Below are 14,423 nucleotides of genomic sequence, written 5' to 3' on the forward strand. Positions count from 1 at the left end.
ACAGTTCATGCAGTAATATCAGGCTTTAAGATTAAACTCGATAAGTTTATGGAGGAGATGGTATGATGGGATAACATGATTTTGGTAATTAATTGATCTTTAAATATTCATGGTAAATAGGCCCAATGGCCTGTGATGGGATGTTAGATGGGGTGGGATCTGAGTTACTATAGAAAATTCTTTTCTGTAGTATCTGACTGGTGAATCTTGCCCATATGCTCAGGGTTTAGCTGATCGCCATATTTGGAGTCAGGAAGGAATTTTCCTCCAGGGCAGATTGGAAGAGGCCCTGGAGGTTTTTCGCCTTCCTCTGTAGCATGGGGCACAGGTCACTTACTGGAGGATTCTCTGCTTCTTGAAGTCTTTAAACCACGATTTGAGGACTTCAGTAGCTCAGACATAGGTGAGAGGTTTTTCGCAGGAGTGGGTGGGTGAGATTCTGTGGCCTGCATTGTGCAGGAGGTCGGACTAGATGATCATAATGGTCCCTTCTGATCTTAATATCTATCTATGAATCATTGTGCATCAGTGCTGAGCTACAAACATTGTGACATAAAACAGGCATCACCAACCACATGATTATTTTGGCCCAAAGGGCAAATACACAACTGGGGCAGCCTTATAATTACCAGGAGGTGTCAGTAGGAGTGTTACTGAGTCTTGGGGAAGTGCTTAGGCCAACTTGGGTCCCTCCTGCTTTGTCAGGCTGCCTTAAGTGGATACTATAAAGTAAATAGTCATTGCTGTAATCTTTAGGAAGTCCATCCTTTCCTGTTTTTTTAAAACGAAGTTGCATGTTAAAATTATGGATTAGCTGTAGTTATGCCCACTGGAGAAGCCGAGAGCAAGTGAAAGATGACATTACCCTTGATAATTGCAAAGGTGCAGGGGGATGATTCAGATGCATGTATCTGACTGGCGTGAAAGTGGTTTTTTAAAAACTAAGCTAGCATATGCCATGACTACCTTTAATTTTATACACAGGACCAGGTAAAAATATCTGATGAGAGGCAACTGGGCTGCAGTTCTGCAGGATCAGTGTATTGCTCTCCATTCCTCTTCTCCCTGGCATGTTATAATACAATTTGAATGGAGCACAATGGGTAGAGTTCTTTTCGAATCCTGTAAGTGTCCATCCCAGGAGCCTCTATCCTAATCTAGGTGGTGCAGGGGAATATGTGGTCTTTGGTGGCTGCATCTTCACTGCAGAAAAGCACTGTGCTGATGGGTAAATTACCACACTGGTTTTGGGGGGGCTAATAGAGACTCATGCATTTTTAGGGGTGTATTGCTATGTAGGAGTTGGGTGGAAAGCTGGGCTTCCCCTAAGCACTGACAATACATACAACTATGCCTCCATCAATATGGGCTAGACCCTCTAGGTTCCAAATGGGACCCCAAGAACATGAGCTTCTTCAACGCAAGACCCTGGTCTTTTCATTGGCCTTCGTGGGCTTTGCTGAAGTGGGATCAGAACTCAGAAATCTGTTCCTGAAAGAGATGCATCAGAGCCTGATTTAAAGTTGCCTCTGTTTCTGAAGGTTTTCTCACAATTATGTGTTAGGATTATTCTTCCGGGTAGCCACTTCCTGGGTACGATTCTGTCTCACAAACGGGTTTCAGTTGAGGTTAGGGAGGGGCGTGTTGTTCTGTCTCTCCTAAATTATGCAGAAGGCTCCCAGATACCACTGTGGTGGGCAGATTACAAATACATCTAATAAGTATAGGTTTAGATGCTCATTTGATTGTGTTTTGCTTTACAGGTCGCCACATTATGCCTGCCCTGAAGTGATCAGGGTAAGTTAGCTTGTACTCTCAGCATTTGTATAAAAGCATGTCACTCGTTACATGGATGCAGGCAGGTACCCACTATAGGAAGTGATCCCAAGGCAGTCAGCATTGCAAATGCTTAATATGACTGTCATTTTCCTTTATGTGACAAGGCCCAAAAGCGAGTTCCACCACTAGTGTAAAGGTCATGAACATATGTCATTCTCAGAGGGCAGAGGTCACTCATGGTGGCACAGCTACTTCAGTCGCTTGACCAGCCAGAAATACAATGGTTTTGTTTTCCATGTTACTTCCATCCAGTGGGCCTCCATGTCCCCTATGGAGTCCCTAAATATCCCCTCAAGACGAAGAAAACCGGATTGGACTGTCAGCACTGTTACTAGTTTGCTATTGAGCAATAGGAGGTACTCCCTTCTGCTCTTTCTTCTTCCCCTAAGGCTGGCTGCTGTAGGCTCTGGTGGCCTAGGGCTCCAAAGGCCAGGCTTCCCACCTGTTGGTGCACAGCAGTAATATGAAGCCAAATGGTTCAGAAAATCAATAGAAGAGAATTGCCAGAAAACATTACAAGTTAGCAAATAATATGACCCATTCCGAGCTCCATAAAGAGCTAACCAGGAGAGAAGCAGCTTCTTGATATCCTGAAGGCATCTCTGACATTTGATTAAGTGCTGACTCCTTAGTTCTTTTACTGCTCTGTGGCCATTCGCTCCCTTCCACATATTGCAGGCTTACATCCCTCAGACAAGGACATAACACTGACTTTCACAAGAACCCATGAGCCACTCTGGCCTGCTACTTAGGTAGCTCTCAAGAAAGCAGCTTCTTGGATCAAAACTCCCACTCTCCCCTTCCTCATTATTCAAGGATGGCTAATTCTCTTACTAACAAGCATTCATTTAAACTCCTATCTCTGTTTCACAGGGAGAAAAATATGATGGGAGGAAAGCGGATGTCTGGAGCTGTGGAGTCATTTTATTTGCATTGTTAGTGGTGAGTCGTCATCCTTGCTACCGCCTTTAAACAGAAAAAAACCCCACAATGCTGATGTATTTCATGTTAAATCTACTGACATCATGTAAGTCTCTCCTGGGTTCCTTCTCTCTTTCTGTATCTCTCAGCTACATCTTCTATCTGTCAGCATCCGTCCCAAAAGGGAATGCATGACAAATATTTTACTTCGCCTGTGAAGGGCTGCCACCCTGTACAGCAGAGCAGAGGGGATTGTGGGAAAGCTGCTTTCCTATATGCTCTTTGCTCTGTTATTGTGGGGCAGCACTTTAAGAACCTGATTCAAAACTCACTGAAGTCAAATGGCCCCAGAGGGATAGGATGGTCAGGGTTGCAACTTCAGGACCGGGAGGAGCCTAGACTGCCCTTCACAGGATCAGGAAAGTGGTTTGGTTTAGTGTATTTTTTTAATTACATGTATCTGCATCTTGATTCAAATGGTTTTGTCAAGATCTGAGTGAAATGTAACAGCTGTGGTTCATGCCAATTTTGAGCCTCTGTAAACTTGCATTTAGTGCAGTTGAGAATGTAGAATTGAGCCAAAAGTACCATGTTTCAACACAGATAATAATTCCTTTCCTGGCACCCAAAATATGCTGTTTCAGAATTTGTCCCTGGCTCAGTGAAAGGTTCATGAGCTGCACAGAACTTGTTCTGAGTTACACAGATGGTCTGAAACCTCAAAACCAGACAAAAATTGTAACAAAACCTGAAATCAAGTGAGTTTGCCTCTGTTCAGCTTTATAAAGGAAATCTGGTTTGTACTCCCATAAGGAAGAAGTAGGTTGCCATAAGTGAAAAGTAGGATAGACTTAATGTGTATGAAGTTATTTGTCTTGTTTGTAATATGTCAAATGATCATCTACAGTTACAAACAGCAAAACTCCTTGAGCCATATTCTGTTGTCCTTGCACAGTTATTATCCGGTTCCCTCTCAGGCAAACTTCTATTGAAATCCAGTGGGAGTTTGCCTGAGTGAAGAATGTGATTTGACCTTTTGAAACAACAGGAAAAAGAGACCCAGAAAAGCTGCCTGGGAGTTATCAGAGTGAGTACTCCATTCTCAAGAGGATGCCCTTCGAGATTTTGGACCCCACTGTCTCAGGAAAATGTTTTGGGTTGTTTCTAGGTATACACCTGAGCCTTTAAAGCAGTTGAAACAAGCCCATCACTGATGCTCAGTGCCAAGCATCAGGTTAATTACATCAAGATAAACACCCACTAAAAGTCTTAGGCCATAATAGAAATTGCTAGTAATTAGCGGCCTTTAGTTGCTATGTCCAGGAAATGCTGCATTTTATCATGAATTATATTACATTAGCCAAAGTACCTAACTCTCAATATTGATTTTGCTTTCAGTCCTGAATAGTTATGAGGAACTAGGTAACTGGAGGGATTGGTAATGAATATGAGGCCTTTTGCTTCTAGGCCACTAGTTTGAACAAACACAGGTTGGTAATGACTGATGATTGTCAGCATCAAATGGGCTTTTGGTGGCTTCTGTAAAGAGATTTGTTGGCCTCAGTCTGTTATATACACCGGATTACCCTACACAAGCATTACATGCACTGAAGTAAATACAGTGTAAACACTGAAATTTAGAGCCTGGCTGTAAGAGTTGCTGAGAACCAGCAACTTGCATGGATTTGATGGGAATTGAGGACACAGCGCATCTACCAGGATCATGTCAGTAACTTGTGGGGAGAGAGATTCTCTGGTGAGACATGGACTTGTGATAAAACCATATCATAGTTTCATCCAGTGGACCTCCAGAACCCTCAAGCTCTTAAAGCATCCTAATTCAAACCTGGGGCACACGGGAAAGAATCCTGGAATAATGCCGATGTCCCAAACAAACTCCTGGTTGATGACCCCAGAAAATAATTTACAGCTTTTAACCTACCCTGTAAACAGTATCTGCATTGAATTATTTCAGAACATCACATGGCCAATGTTATCCTCTCTTACATCTCTGGAAGATGAGAGATAATGAACAATGTGACTGTGGTCACCAGTTGCAATCTGTGGACCACATTGTAATCAGTGCACACTTCAACTGTTTGCTGGTGGCATTTTGGACTTGTGCCAAGCCACTTCCGAAGCCACACATTGGCTCCCTATTCTGAACTTGGTTACTTGAACATTGCTGATCACCTCTCTGCTACTAAATGTTGAGTTGAATTTAAGTGGATCCCTGAGTCTTTTAAGAATTTGCCTGAGAAGGCAACATCATATTTTGCGTTCTATTTTATTCTCTTGTTCATTTTTCAATTTTAATATAAAAAGCTACATCCAAGATTCTATTTCTGTGTTGGAAAAAGTAAAGCAATGCTAAGCAATTATCAACAGGTGAAGAAGGTGTGCTTTACTTCTTATAATGGTACAGTGACTTTCTTAATGTTTTTCTTTTCTTTTCTTTTCTTTTCTTTTCTTTTCTTTTCATCAAATTGCTCAACTTTCCACCTTTTACCCTCTCCCATTCCTCTTTTCTCCTCTCTCCCACCCACAATTCCTCCATCATGTCCCTGCAGGGTGCCCTGCCATTTGATGACGACAACTTGCGGCAGTTGTTGGAGAAGGTGAAGCGGGGTGTGTTCCACATGCCACATTTCATCCCTCCGGACTGTCAGAACCTCTTGCGGGGGATGATTGAAGTGGACGCCTCGAAACGTCTCACGGTAAGAGGGTATTCACTGCAAATCATGTGATCGGTATGTTTTCAGGACTTTCTATCTATGTTTCTGTGTGTGGGATCCCCCCATCCTCTCTCCCTATGTGTATTGTTGCACAATTAAAGTAACTCTCCACATTGCAGCTGCCCAAAGGCTCCTCTCCCTGAACCATGGATGAAGGGAGTGGATACAGGTTTGGGGAAGAAGCAGACTTCCTTCTCTTGCAAATGATGAGGGCATTTTAGTTTTGAATTGTTACTCTGCTTTGATTTTCCTTTGTATTGAAATGTGTACGTATTTACAATAAAACTCCCCTGCTGATGGCACTGCCAAGTGGTTGGTGTATTTTGGAATCAGCCTTGGAACTCTGGCTCCTCAGCTTAGCAGACTGGGTTTGTCATAGAAGTGATGTACTATTAGAGGGCCAGGACTGCCCTTTCACCCCTTCCTGGTGTAAGGTCATCATCTCTTGCACTTCTGGGTGAAGCAATGGTTCATGCATTGTAGACTCATGAATCTCATGGTGCACTGCATTGTATCCTGGGTGCATTATAGTGTCCTCTGGCAGCCTGGATACCAGGTTCTTGGAACCATATCTTCTAGAGTCCTTATGCTTTGTGTGGTAGGCTGTGGTACCCTGTGCCCTGGACACATCATGTTGAGCCACCTGGGATTCTGCACCCAAGCTGAGTTCCATCACTCCCTCAGAGACCTTGCCCCCTGAATGCGTTGGAATGATCATGTCCGTCACTGATACCATGTTAATGTTTTGGGGTATTTTGAAAATTTAGCAATAACAATAATTTTGAAGAGCAAGATTGCTTGCTATTCAGTAGAGGTTTCTGGCTCTATGGGTATTCTGGCCTTTATAAATCACATTGTCAGTCCCCGGTGATGATTTTATACAGATTTACTAAGCTCGCAGATTCTGAGTGGGAGTATGTATAAAGAAATGCAAATTTAAAACTCCTCCTGGTTCTTCATTCTGCTAAAATATTTATAAATAAACTCTCCTCCGATCAGTGCTTGGCGCCTCTGCAGAGACTGCTAACAGCAGAATCAGTCTGCACTGGCTGCGATGATGGCTTTGGGAAGTAGACACCTGTCTGCTAGGAAGTAACGGAACTCCTCCTACCTCCAAATTCCTTACCAAACCAGGTCATGTTCCATTCGGTGAGCCAGAGGTGAAAAGCTTTGTATATTCTTACTCATATCCTTCCTGAGCCATCCTTCCCCTACAAATGAGTAAAGCAGGCCAAAAAATTTTCAAACAAAAATGTTCGTTTATTGAAACCAGGCCATTTTTCTAAAAAAAAAAGTCTAACAAATTGTCAACATTTTTCATTTTGTGTGTGAATTTCATGCCTTTTTTCTATAATTTAATTGAAAAGATTATCAAAACGGTAATCAAAACTATCCATTTACTGAAAATTTTGTTTTCAATAAAAATCGGGGGAGAAACGGGGGGGGAGGGGAAATTGGAGGTTTTTTAACAGAAAAATGACTTGGTTAACACATTCAAACAAAAGCAATTTGGAAAGAGGATTTTTTGACAAAAATAGGCATTTTTCAGCTGCATAAGGCCCTGATCCTGCTCCTCTACAGGCAGTGGGAGCTTTGGCATAGAGAGGAAGGATGGCTCAGTGGTTACAATGCTAGCCTGAGGCTTGGAAAACACAGCTTCAATTCCCCGCTCTTCCAGAGACTTCCTGTATTGCCTTGGGCATGTTACTTAGTCTCTCTGTGCTTCAGTTTTCTATCTGTAAAATGAGGATAACAGTACTTCCTTACTTCACAGGGGTGTTGTGAGGATAAATGCATTAAAGATAAGGCACTCAGATACTAAGGTCATGTAAATACCTGAGATAGATGGCATGCTATTCATTTAGGGATTGATCTATCTAGTGTGTCTTTTGCATACAAAGATTACTAGCTTGTTTAGGAGTCCACCACAAAGCTGAACAGTTAAAATGTTCATACTTTCCTTATAAAGGAAATATTAAATAATGGACTCTCCAGTCTAGCAGAGAAAGATATAACACAATATAACACAATCCAAGGGCTGCAAGTTGAAGCTAGACAAACTCAGACTGGAAATAAGGTGTAAATTTTCACCAGTGTGGGTAATTAACCATTGGAACACCTTACCAAAGGTCATGGTGGATTCTCCATCATTAACAATTTTAAAATCCATATTGGATGTTTTTCTGAAAGTGATGGTCTAGGAATTGTTTGGGGGAAGTTCTCTGTTCTGAGGTATACAGGTCAGGCTAGAGGGTCACAAAGTTCCCTTCTGGCCTTGGAATCTATGAAAAGGTCCTGGTTCCAGTGAACTGAGGGTGATGAACCAGGTATCTGACACTAGACCCTCTTCAGTGTGTCAGGGCTTTAGGTTCACCTTTGAACCAAGCTCATTTTATAGGGCTGTCTCTGAATTTTCGGCATTATTTAATCCAGCAAAGCATATGCGATAAAGGAGAAAAAACGGTTAAAGTCATTCTGGAGTGACTCACTCCTCATCCTGATCAAAAAGCAAAGCTGCTATTTTCATTTTTCCATAGGAAAAAGCAAACAGGTCTGATGTACATTGATAGACGGTATCTTGAGGACAGGGAATAAGAATATGAAATGAATTTATTCAAGAGATAAAAGCTGCCGGGGGTGGGGGACACCACAGAGCTCTTCTTTATGGGACACAATCTGTATTTTCATTATTTTGGGGGCTCTCAATTTGCTGTCCCCACTGTCTGCTGATGGCACACTTGTCTTTCCATTGTGTTAGCATCTTCATCACTTAGACAGCCATATAAAAGGGATCTGTCTGTTTATTGCACTAGGGCTACGATGTCAATTTCATTCTAAGGAGAGAGCTGGATTCCATGTTAGTTGTGGTCCATGGAGCAACGTAGAAATGTAGGACTACGTGCTACCCCCAATTCACAGCAGATCTCCCACTCATGCCATGCCAGATCAGCCAAGAATATGGCTGATATGTAGTAACAAATTTTGAAGCTATTACTATTATTTATAATTTGTTCAGTACCTTAATGTCATATTCACCGTTGTTCAGTGGGAAAATATGGTCACCCACAGGAGCGCAACTATTTTTGCCCTTTTTACCCCTTCTCTCTCTGTTTTGCTCCTTCTCCCTTATCTTCTGTCTCACTTCTTTTCTTCCCAATGCAGTTTCCTTCTGTACAGTAATTCCCACTTCGCACAGGGCTTCACACTCACTCCCTTCCCATTCCATCTGCTAAAATGATCAACAACAAAAGACAGGTTTCAGAGTAGCAGCCGTGTTAGTCTGTATTCGCAAAAAGAAAAGGAGGACTTGTGGCACCTTAGAGACTCCTCTTCTAACAACAAAAGAGTTAATGTTGACATTTAAACTGCTATCACTGGGCTGTAGCGCCAGCTCCCCATTAGGATGAATGGAAGGTGGGGCAGTTCACATCTCTGAGATTTAGGAAGATATCACTGCCTGTTTACACACCCTTGAGCGGAGCTCTGGGCTGGGGATTGGGGTGCAGGAGCGGGAGCAAGGTGCAGGTTCCAGCCGGGAGGTGCTTACCACAGGCTGCTCCTGATTGGCAGTGCAGCGGGGCTCAAGCAGGCTGCCTGCCTGCCGTGGCCCCACGCTGCTCCCGGAAGCAGCTGGCTGCTGGCACGTCTCTGTGTGCAGCCCCTGGGGGGGGGAGGGGGAAGCGGGTCTCCGTGTGCTGCCCGCGCCTGCAAGCAGTGCCCCCACAGCTCCCATTGGCTGGTTCCCTGCCAATGGGAGCTGCAGGGACGGTGCTGGGGATGGCGACAGCACGCGGAACCGCCTCACCGCTCCCTCCCTTCCCCCAGGGGCTGCACGCAGAGACATGCCAGCAGCCAGCCACTTCTGGGAGCGGCGTGTGGCCACGGCAGGCAGGCAGCCTGCCTGAGCCCACTGTGCCGCTGGACTTTTAGCGGCCTGGAGATTGCGATCGACTGGCCGAAGCTCCAGGATCAACAAGTCGATCGCGATCAATGGGTTGGTGACCACTGTTATAGATGGTCTCGTAGTTAAGTCACTGGGAAAGTGACTTTAATTTCTCTCTGCCTCAGGTCCCCATCTGTAAAGTGGGGGAATAATGGTATTCCCTTTGTCTGTCTTGTTTATTTAGACTGCAAGTTTTTCAGGGCAGGGACTGACTATGTGTGTATATACAGCACCTGGCACAGGAGGGTCCAGACCTTGGTCAGAATATCTAGGGCTTCCCTCTGCCCTCAGTTTGAGTTCTGTTTGTCCACGAAAACCCATATTTTAACGTGATACAACAGAGTAACACTTGGGACATAAAGCTATTTTTGAATATAGAAGGGACTTGGTAAATGAGTTGGCCTATTAAAAGGGTCAGTTTACGGCACATCAAGGTTTGAAACTTTGCCTCCTTTGTGTCTGAGTCAGATTGGGAACTCTTGCACTAGCGCAAATTAGAGATGGGCCAAACCAGCAGCCCCCACCCCAAGATCCACAAACTTTTGGGAGTTCAGATTTGGATGAGAATTTTGCAGCTCTGGCCTGTCACTGACACTAAGGCAGTTGATGTGCTGAGCCGCTGCCTCTCACACTGCCAATACTGTCTCATTGGTTCCTTCTGTCTGTATCCAGCTGTTGTCTCTTGTCTTGTACCTAGATTGTAAGCTCTTGGGGAGGACCTTGACTAGGGCTTCTAGGTGCTACTGCAGTACAAATAATCAGAATAATTAATTATGAGGGTGCATTTTTCTGTAAAGCTTTGGTATTGGGAAATCCCACCCCCTTCCCAGGGCCACCATTCAAGCATGAGGAAGCCTCCACTAGCTCTGTGAATGTAGAGGTTGTTTTTGTTGTTTTAGAGTTGGTTTCTTGCGGCAAGTGCCTGCAGTGGAGAGGAGATATGGGGACAGAGCATTTTTACAGCCTTCATATAATGGCATTACATTCGGGGAAACCCCTGTGAGAACAGTTAGAAGATCCCTGTGGGAAGAGCTATTAAATGCTTTTGTCACTTAAATGCATTTAAACATTGTGTTTAAATGATGGCAGAAGGAGTGAGATTAACTCCCACTGTGGTTCACCCTCCCCTACACTGCATCCTAAAAAGCCTGCAGTCTTCTCCTTGTCAAAATCAATCGCCCTCCCATAACCCCTCCTGTCACTTTAATGCAGATGAAAAGCAACAAAGCATTAATTAATTACCTTAAAAAAAAAGGCAATGAAGATGTTGGCATCAGCAAGCACACTTGTATGGTATCATAATAACAATTCAATGCAAATCAGAATAGCGATTGTTTTTGTAAAGCACCTTTCATACCTGGAAAAAAGAAGAGGAGTATTTGTGGCACCTTAGCAACTAGGTGCCACAAGTACTCCTCTTCTTTTTGCGAATACAGACGAACACGGCTGCTACTCTGAAACCTTTCATACTCGGGGTATCCCAAAGTGCTTTACAATAATTATTTCAATATGGGCAGCGCTGCAGTTGTGTGGACAAACAGCAGCCATTGTACGCTCAGTGATAGCTCTCACACAGTTTTGGATCTGTTTTTATGGCAAATGCAAAGTGCTGTGGGATCTTTACCTTAAATTGGAATGGCTAGCAGAGCAGACCTCTGTTTAATGTCTCATCTGAAGGTCCTCTTACTGGGACATGAACTTGTGACTCCCTCTGACTGGGAAACTGAAGTGATGTTGCTGGAGCCATACTGACATGTCTGCTTAGCACAGCCACCCGAGGACAACAGAGACAGAAAGGCCTGTAAAAGAAACAGGCATGAAAGAGACTTGAACATATCTTAGCCACATCATCTGCCTTCCGTCTGAAATTATTAATAGCTACCCGTTCCCCAGGGTGTATATTATGTACTGGTGGAGTATATGCATCCTGTGGGAGTCATCCATGTGAGATGGCAGCTGTTGCAACAATGTAAAGGGGACCTGTACAACAGGGCCTTCTATAAGTATACATGGTGATTGGCCATGTTAAATCCTTGCTGTGGAGCTCTGGGAGGGAAATAGGAAACAGGGAAGGTGTACAAACTGAACTGTCTTTTTAGTCTGTGTTTGTACAGAACAGAGGAGTCCTGGATCAGTTCTGGAGCTTCTAGGCACTGCTGTAATACTAACAGTAAACATTAATTAATACATACGGCTATCTTCTAGATATCTTCTATCTCCCCTGGCTAAGAACCCATGGTCTAGAACATGGTGGTGTGTATGAATTAATTAATTCAGGGGGGCAGCTCCCAAATAGGTATCAGGATGTCATGACCCTGCCCTTACCAAAGGCTAAATGGGAGAGGATTTTTGGTGAAGGGGACATAGTATGGAAAAGGTTGAAAGCCACTACTGTTAAGTCCACATCACCTACTCCAACATAACAGGAGGAACAAACATGACTCTCCTCCTTTTTGAGCCCAAACACCTGAGCTCCAGTGATTGAAAAACTCCAGGTGATAAGTGGAGGCAGACTCACCTACTCTTCTCGCTGTCACACCGGCATGGGTGCTGCTTCTGCTCTGTGGTGGTGAAAGGGAGAATGGGGAATCCAGTTGGAACCTTTTGTGTGAAGGTGGTATTCGCTGGTTAGAAGCAGCAGGCTTAACCCTTCCTTTCTCAGTTCTAAAGAAGGTCATTCATCTCTCTTAGCTACTCTTCCACCCTCCCGTCAACTGCGTTTCTTTCTTGTCCTCAGATTCTAGGAAAACCCCTGTCACACTTAACAAACCCTCTCGTACACAGTCAGCCTGTGCTCTGCTGGGCTTTCCAGGGCGAGGAGCCATTGTTATATAACATACAAAAACCTCGGTTTCCTCTTTCTCTCTATCAGTCTCCTTCTCTCTGTCTCCAAGCATCTGTCTGTCTGTCCCTCTCTCTCTTTGGCTTGCCAGTTCTCATTAGCCTGGAAATGAAGTGGAAAGTAATAAGGGCAGGACAGCTGTCTCCGTTCTTGCTGACCGGTTTAATGGGCCTCTGATTTCATCTTACAGACATTACGTGAGCTTCCTTCCAGCTCTCCCCTGCCTCTCACTGGTACACTGCTGGAGCCCATGAGTGTACAGGGCACACATATGCGCACACACAGACACACACACACACAGAAAGGTTCCTCATGTGGTACAGTCTTTTGGCATCTGCAAATGGTCTTTTCCTGCTAGGATGCTGCTGCAGACACACAAGCTTAGATTTGCTGTAGGGGTATATCTGAGCAGGGCTTGTTCTCTCTGTTGATTAGGGAGAAGGGTTCAACACTTCGCTTTTGGAAGAGTGACTTTTTCCTGTGCTCGGAAAAAATGTAGCCACCACAAAACAGCCCCTGGGGCCTGTGTTCTGTAGGCAGGCGTCCCTACTCTCAAACTTTGGTAACTGGCCAGTCCTCCACTGTATTTATCATTGTCTGTCCAGCACCACAGTCATAGCAACCACTGTCTCACCATTCCCCTGGATGTAGCATGTAGTGAAGGGTCCCTGACTGCAGTGGAAATGGTGTTGCGGGACCCAAGTCCAACAGAGGAGATTGGAGTCTGGAAGACTTGTGCAGAGGCACTAAATTATATTACCATAAACTCACTCCACTTTGCCTTGATGAAGCTGTTATAATGAACAAATGTGGCCCACCTGGAGTGGGCCTTGGTGGAAATCAAGCTACACAAATCTCACATTGCCTTCACTTTACTTACCTTTGTGAACATATCTCTTGTCTCAAAGAAAAAACAAATCCTAGAAGAAAAGAGGCTGGGGTTTGGAGTGTCAGCACCATCCTGTAGGCAGGCATATGTCGATAGCAGGTTTTGGCTGACTTCAATTGGATTATGCGCCTCTTAGCTTATTTTTCAGAGCACTTGCCTGTAAACCCTAGTGGAAGCTGGGTTCTACACCCACCCTGTGGATCAGTCATTATGGCCTGTGTGCCTCCCTACATTTCAGGAGATACATTATGGCCTCCCTGTGACTGTGTCTATATCTATTTAAAAAAATAAACTTTATACCAGTGCCTGGTGATTCCTGCTCCTTTGTTCTTGGTGCCCCAAGCGACAGGCCCGTTTGGAATTGGGCAGGTGAGCCAGCAGATGCTTTGTATGCAGTGTAAAACTCCCATCATTTGGGTGCAGTAAGATAATTGCACCAGGGCATCACAGCTGAGATTCATACTTCTGGACTCTGAGGAGGGTGACCTAAGCCCAGCTACAGGCAACCCGCATATTTGGTTGCTTTATGCAGTTTTCCTGTTTTTTGCTTTTTGTTTTTTTGCTGTACTAACTCCTTGTTTTCTCTTTCTTTGTAGCTAGAACACATTCAGAAACACATATGGTATATGTAAGTAACATTTTTAAAAATCTTATTTACTGTCTTCAATATTAGTGCTGTTACAGGGAGCTGGTAATCTAGAAATCTGTGAAATGGATTGACTTGGATGACATGAAAACAGCTTCCATACAGGCATAGGCCAGGAGGTGAATGAGGGAACATCCAGTGAAGATGAAGTTTTAGCCTATGCAGTGAATACAGTCTCCTGTATGTAGATTCAGGCTAGGGACTCTCATATACAGGAAAAACCTGTGTGACAATAGTTTGAAATGGGCCCTGTTTAACTGTCTGCCACTTTCCATACCAACAAATTGCTGGTTTTTTTCTGAATGCACTGTGTCTGAGAGGGTAATTCCTGGGTGAACAGCAAGGGATTAGTAGACACACTTACCTAGATACCCAAGTAACTGCAGGGAATCCCTAGCAAAATCTTAGTAAAACCCTCTTGACAGGCAGACTTTCATGGGTTCCTCTCTGGCATTTGTGGCTTTTCTCCAAATAGGAGGAATAATAAGAGACATTATTAGAAAATAAGCTTTTGTAAACAATCACCTTCTACTTCATAGGCCTTCTTCCCCCTTCTTTACACTGAATTAAGAGGCTGGCTTATGACCTCATAACCTGCTGATGAGCGA

General features: G+C 44.0%; 1 protein-coding gene and 1 long non-coding RNA gene across 9 annotated transcripts in view; one reads left to right on the top strand and one right to left on the bottom strand.

Annotated features, from left to right (window-relative positions):
- BRSK2 (BR serine/threonine kinase 2) overlaps positions 1 to 14,423 on the top strand; it is a 427,939-nt gene that overhangs the window by 347,852 nt on the left and 65,664 nt on the right. For all 8 annotated transcript variants that reach the window (XM_074954821.1, XM_074954822.1, XM_074954823.1 and 5 more), the window contains 4 exons: positions 1,764 to 1,797; positions 2,713 to 2,781; positions 5,331 to 5,477; positions 13,766 to 13,797. In XM_074954821.1, the coding sequence (XP_074810922.1) occupies positions 1,764 to 1,797; positions 2,713 to 2,781; positions 5,331 to 5,477; positions 13,766 to 13,797 (282 nt within the window). The remainder of the gene's footprint in view (positions 1 to 1,763; positions 1,798 to 2,712; positions 2,782 to 5,330; positions 5,478 to 13,765; positions 13,798 to 14,423) is intronic.
- The window catches only part of LOC141988824 (uncharacterized), a 44,441-nt gene continuing 38,616 nt past the window's right edge, over positions 8,599 to 14,423 (bottom strand). Inside the window, exons 2-3 of the long non-coding RNA XR_012639837.1 lie at positions 11,063 to 11,237; positions 8,599 to 8,724 (exon numbers count right to left, since the gene is read on the bottom strand). This is a non-coding gene — a long non-coding RNA (uncharacterized LOC141988824). The remainder of the gene's footprint in view (positions 8,725 to 11,062; positions 11,238 to 14,423) is intronic.

Source organism: Natator depressus, chromosome 6, assembly GCF_965152275.1.
Source record: "Natator depressus isolate rNatDep1 chromosome 6, rNatDep2.hap1, whole genome shotgun sequence".
In the NCBI taxonomy this organism is placed as follows: Eukaryota; Metazoa; Chordata; order Testudines; family Cheloniidae; genus Natator; species Natator depressus.